This window comes from Heloderma suspectum, chromosome 2, assembly GCF_057233095.1.
Source record: "Heloderma suspectum isolate Gila_16-S chromosome 2, 16-S_ref, whole genome shotgun sequence".
NCBI lineage: Eukaryota > Metazoa > Chordata > Lepidosauria > Squamata > Helodermatidae > Heloderma > Heloderma suspectum.
The window spans coordinates 371,638,974-371,644,958 of NC_139459.1; the positions used below are offsets into that span (position 1 = coordinate 371,638,974).

Here is a 5,985-nt window from a genome sequence, read left to right on the forward strand (position 1 = left end):
TCTCTCTTTTTCTGCCCCCCCTTTCTCCTCCCCCCCCCCCCCCCCGTAGGTTGCCAGGACAGGGCCATACTGCTCTTGCCAGAGGTCTGAACTGGTCACGTGCAGAGGGATTTCGGATGAGAGGTTGAAACTAATAAAGATTTAAAGTGAGATTTCATACAGAAACATAGAACTGGAAGGGGAATCTAGTCTAACCACCTGCTCAGTGCAGGAACCTTGCGACTGCAGCATCCCTGTCCAATGGCCATCCACTCTCTGCAGAAATACCTCCAGCGACAGAGAGCCTGCCACCTCCCACGGCCATCTATCCCCTGCCAAACAGCTCTTACTGTTAGAAGGTTTCTCAAAACATTTAGCAAACATTTGCTCTACTCCCGGGTGGGGAGGGGGAAGAGAGAGAGCGTGTCCTGCAGTGGCTGCAGCAGACTCTTGAGTTAGAGCAAGTTATGGGGCAAGGCAAGGCAACAAAGCAGGCAAAAAGTCATGTACAAAAGTTCCAGCCCAGCATGGGATCAGACGAACATAGGAGTGGTCCAGATACAACCAAAGGTCAATGCACAGTTACGCAGCAAGTTACCATACACAGTCCAGAAGCAGATGGGAGTCCAAGGGTCAGTAGCACAGAAGGTCAATCACAAAGCAAGGTCCAGAAAGCAAGGCACGCGAGCTGATGAACAATGTTCCAACAGTGGGTAGGCCTACAGCCAAGGCTTTTCACCCCAAACCCTGCTGAGCCCCACCCAGAGCTCAGCTGCAGTAATCAGAGCTCCCTGTTCAGAGTCCTACTCCTGAGGAGTCCGTCTTTGCAAGCAAGCACTCCCTCTCACAGGAGCCCTACTGACCTGTCGCTTGAGGTGAGGGCCAGGGGGTTGCCAGTCCTCTCCTGACAGAATTGGACCTGCAGCCCTCACCCCTGAGGGCCCAGGCTCCTCCTGGGCTGGTGACACTGACTAATCTGGGTGCCCTCTGTTTCTGGGAGCTCCAGCTCTTCCTCTGAGAAAGATTCCTGCAGCAGGGGCATAACAGAGAGAGAGAGAGAGATCATTTCATAACTTCTATTTCCTATGACCACCACAACCCAAATTAACTCAAGGGACATCACTGGAACCTAGACTGCTGACATTATTAGCGTTGTTAAAATAAGAGCCATTGTGGTGTTGTGTTAGACTGCAGCTCCCATTGTCCTCAGCCAGCATGCTGGCTGGGGATGATGGGACTTGTAGTAAAACATCTGGAGGACACCAGATTGTGGAAGTCTGGAGCTGAGTGTCAGACAGGAGCAAAGAGACCTTGGTTGAAATCTGTACTCAGCCATGAAGCTTACTGGGTAACCTTGGATGAGTCACTATCTCACAGCCTTTCCTACCTTGCAGGGTTGTGAGGGTTAAAGGGTGGGGGAGAATCATGTATGTTGCCTTAAGCTCCTTGGAGGAAAGGCAAGGTATAAATGTAATGTAATTGAAAGTAATTTTCCACACAACCTAAGAAACACACAGACTTCAGACGACAGCTGTAGTGCTTCCTTCTATTAGTGGTTGTCTGTCTTGTATATGAACTTATATTGTAACTGGTGATGTACATCTCTCTGAAATTGTGCAACACATAAGGCACAATCCAATGCATGTTTAGACAGGAAAAAGGTCCCACAATTCCCAGCATGCCCCAGCTAGCCATGCTGGCTAGGGATTGCTAGGAGTTGAAGGACATTTTTCTGTCTGAACATGCATAGGACTGTGCCTTTATAAGGATTATAAGCAATTGTTACAAGGGAGTAAAGCAGGGGTATGGAACCTAAGCCCAAATCTGGCCTAACTGGAGTTTACCAAATGGCCTCACAGTCCAACCGCCAGCTGTTTATTTATTTACAATATCTGTATACCGCTCCATATCAGAACAGATTCCAGAGTGGTGGAAGACAAGAGATAACATGACCAAAAGATAAAAAGAAGAAACATGATATTAAGATTATTTTAAAAACAGTGCCAATAAAACCAAGTCTGAATAACCAAAGAAGGCTTCCTGGAAAAGAGCTGGTTTCAGGAGGCACCAGAAACAACCGAGTGTTGGCGCTAGCCTGACCTCCAGGCGCAGGGAGTTCCATAGGATGGGAGCCACCACACTGAAGTGTGGTGTCTTTTCCTGGTGGAGTCTTTTCCTGGTGGAGTCCAGCCAGGCCATGGGTCCATGTGGAACCACCAGGAGCAAGCCCTCTGATGACTTCAGTGATTGGGTAGGTTGATAAAGGTGAAGGCGCGCTCTCCGGTATCCTGGTCCCAAGATGTTTTGGGCTCTGTATGCTAGTTCTATCACCTAATGCGAAGAGGAAACTCTCTGGAAAAGACCCTGATGCTGGGAAAGACTGAAGGCAAAAGGAGAAGGGGACGGCAGAGGATGAGATGGCTAGATAGCATCACCGATGCAATGAATATGGACTTGAGCACGCTCCAGGAGAGAGCGGAGGACAGGAAGGCCTGGCGTGCTATGGTCCATGGGGTCACGAAGGGTCGGACACGACTGAACAAACCGGCAGTAAGAGCTTTAAGCTAAAATATGCCGGCATTTTTGGCTGTGCCTGTATTACCTTCAGCCATGAAATGACACGACGCCAGATATTTGCTCGCTGGTACTTCAGAGCACACAAAGCACGTCTCAAACCTACCCAACGCATTTGAAGTCAAAGAAAAGACCGGCCCTTGTTATCTCCCTGTGGCAAACCCCTTTGAGTCCTTCGGTGCGGACAAGTCTTACGACTCTTTCCTGCTCAAGTCTGCAACACGGATGATGTCATAATGCACAGTGTTGGTATCAGGATTCTAAAACCATGCGCAGGAATGAAAGGTTTGAATTTGAAAGGTTGGCCAGCGCATAGAGAGCGGGCATAAATGAGAACCAGGAAAGAAAATGTCCAGCAGAGGAAGTGCAAGTTCTGGCTCTGTGCCGGGAAAGAAAGGCACCGTGGCACGGCCTGGGAGCAGGCCTAGGGAGGAGGGCCAGTCGGTGCCGAGGAGGATAGTGAAGGAGACCAGAGCCGTTGTCGTAGATATCGGTACTGGCTCCTGCAAGTGTGGGTTTGCTGGAGAACCGAAGCCAAGCCATGTGATCTCGTCCACCGTAGGGAAGCATTTCCAGGAGACGGCAAAAACGGGTGATAATAGGAAGGAAACGTTTGTCGGCAGAGAACTTAAAGATGCGACGATCCCCCTGAAGCTTGTCAACCCTTTGAGACATGGGATAATAGTGGACTGGGATACCGTCCAAGACATCTGGGAGTATCTTTTCCACCAGGAGATGAAGATTCGGCCTGAGGAGCATGCTGTCCTAGTTTCGGATCCCCCCCTGAGCCCTACCACCAACAGAGAGAAATATGCAGAAATGCTCTTTGAATCGTTCGGCACCCCTGCCATGCACATCGCCTATCAGTCGAGATTGTCCATGTATTCCTACGGAAAGACGTCGGGTCTCGTTGTGGAGAGTGGCCATGGCGTCTCCTACGCGGTCCCCATTTACGAAGGCTACACCATGCCAAGCATTACTGAAAGGGTCGACTACGCCGGTTCAGATGTCACGCGAAACCTCATGAAGTTGTTAAACGAGTCTGTGAAATTGTTCTCGGAGAAAGACTGGAAGGTCTTGGAAGATATCAAAGAGAACTATTGCTTCACTTCCTTGGACTATCAACAGGACGCAGCTGCACCTTCCAGGAAGCATGAGATGGAGTACGAGCTTCCGGATGGACAGACAATCATTCTGGGCAAGGAGAGGTTCATGTGTTCCGAAATGCTCTTCAAGCCATCCTTGATCAACTCGCAGGAACTGGGCCTCCCTCTGCTCACCATGACTTCCCTCAATAAGTGCGATGTCACCCTCAAAAAGAACCTGATGGGCAACATCTTGCTGTGCGGGGGCTGTACGATGATAAAGGGCTTTGCTGACCGCTTCCAGAGGGAGCTGATTAGAATGTGTCCAAATGATAACCCCATCTCATCAGCCTCCCCTGAAAGAAGAACGTCCGTATGGACGGGGGGCTCCATCCTGGCGTCCCTCAAGGCTTTCCAGCAGCTCTGGGTTCACAGGAGAGAATATGAAGAACGGGGCCCTTTCTACATCTACAGGAAATGTTTCTGAGTTCCCAGCGTGGATGACTGTCTTCCTCCACACCCACCCCTTGCTCAGCTGGATCCAGATTGGCTGAGGAGGCCACGCTTCCTCTTTCAGCAGTACCCACCAGAGCTGTTACTTGGCCTGTGAGCAATGATGGGTGGTTTACTTTTGTTCTCCCTGTATTAAAACCTCACAGTTGTAACTGCATGCAGAGTGTTAATTAAGTGGTTTCCTATTTTCGATACCCGTGACACACAAAGCAGAGCAAATGTACACATGGGTAAGATCGGATTGTTCCTGTGATCAGGCGCATGGCACACTGCAACATTTTGTTGGCGATCCCACTTGTAATCAATATCATTTCCTGGAAGGAGGGAGGGCAAACACTTTTCCCACTAAGGCTGCAAGCTGATACTCACTTTCTTGGGGGTAAGCCCCACTGAGCTCAATGGGACTTACTTCTGAGTAGACATGTATAGGATTGTGTAGTGGTGAGAGTGTTGGACTGGGAGCCGGGAGAGCCGGGTTCTAGTCCCCACTCAGCCATGGAAGCTCACTGGGTGACTTTGGGCCCATCACAGACTCTCGGCCCAACCTACCTCACGGGGCTGTTGTTGTGACAATAAAATGGAGAGGAGGAGGGGGATAATATAAGCTGCCTTAGGTTCCTTGCAAGAGGAAAAAAGGCGGGATATGAAGGCAATCAATCAATCAATGGTTCATCAAAATAAAGCCAACACTGAAGCCACCGGGACAACACCAGGGGTGGGGGAGGGAGTTGGTAGCCGTTGGTGTAAGCTAACTTACTCCCTCTCCTCACATAGATCCTGTGTGTTTAACAACTGCTTGGCAGGCAGCAGTGTATATAGAGTTTTGCCTGGCATTGTGGGCTTGCCAAAAACAAGCTTCAACTGCTGAATTTCTGTCTGAAAAACAGCCACTGAAGGCGGAGGAGGGTGGCAGCCCTTGTTTGAGTAATGTTGGACCTGATGGGTAGAAATCCAACCAAAGTTTCCCTTGGCATTAAGTAAATGACAAAAACAAGCTTCACCTGCTGAATTTCTGCCTGTGGTGTTCTCATTGAAGATGAAGAAGCAGGACCAGAAGAAGCGGGGGGGGGGGGGACACAGCAATACAGAGTGCCCTGCTTTTCTCTGCTGGATTTGTCCCACAGACCTGAAGTTCAAGATGTTAAAGACTTAATATATTTTGACTCACACAGATTGTCCTGCTTTCCCGTTCCTTTACACCAGGAGTGCGCAACCTGTGCCCCTTGAGCCGCATGTAGCCCTCGGCCTAATTTTATGCCGCTTTGGGCCCAGTTTCAAAATCCCTCTGCAAGCAATCAGTTCAGACCTCTGGCAAGAAACCCGATCTGTTCCTCTTCCCTATCCTATCAGCCCCACACTGAGTACATTGCAGTAATCCAGTCTTGAGGTTACTAGCGCCTGGACCGCTGTGGTGTCCTGGGTTTTGCACACTTCTTTGCACCATTCTAAAAGGTTGAAATGGCTCACCTAAGGCGTAGTTACTGGCAGTGAGAGCTGTAAGCTAAAATATGCTGGCATTTTTGGCTATGCCTGTACTGCTACTGGAATATGGCCGCTGAGCTTCTCGGCAATGGAATTCAGCCCTTTGGCTAAAAGAGGTTCAACACCCCTCAAAGATTGTGATAACACCACTAATGGGACAGTGTTTTGCCAGTAAGAACCTGCGTTTTATAATGGCATGTTAGGCAGAATTGATGAACTGAGTAAGAAATTGAGGTGTCCACCAATTAAAGACTGAAAAACAAACACGGATAACTTTAAATAAACTTTCTCTTTATTTAATTTTCATGTAACTGATGTAAATTAAACCATTTCAATATTTTGGCATCACTCC

General features: G+C 49.0%; 1 protein-coding gene across 1 annotated transcript; it reads left to right on the forward strand.

Annotated features, from left to right (window-relative positions):
• Positions 1-482: 482 nt before the first annotated feature.
• LOC146356088 (actin-like protein 7A) lies at positions 483-4,293 on the forward strand. Its single transcript, XM_084831744.1, has one exon. The coding sequence runs from the start codon at positions 2,902-2,904 to the stop codon at positions 4,123-4,125; it is 1,224 nt and encodes a 407-aa protein (XP_084687870.1). The 5' UTR covers positions 483-2,901; the 3' UTR covers positions 4,126-4,293.
• Positions 4,294-5,985: the final 1,692 nt, after the last annotated feature.

Bases quoted from the DNA above. Each gene is read 5' to 3' on its own strand.
- LOC146356088 (XM_084831744.1), top strand. From the start codon at position 2,902: ATGTCCAGCAGAGGAAGTGCAAGTTCTGGCTCTGTGCCGGGAAAGAAA.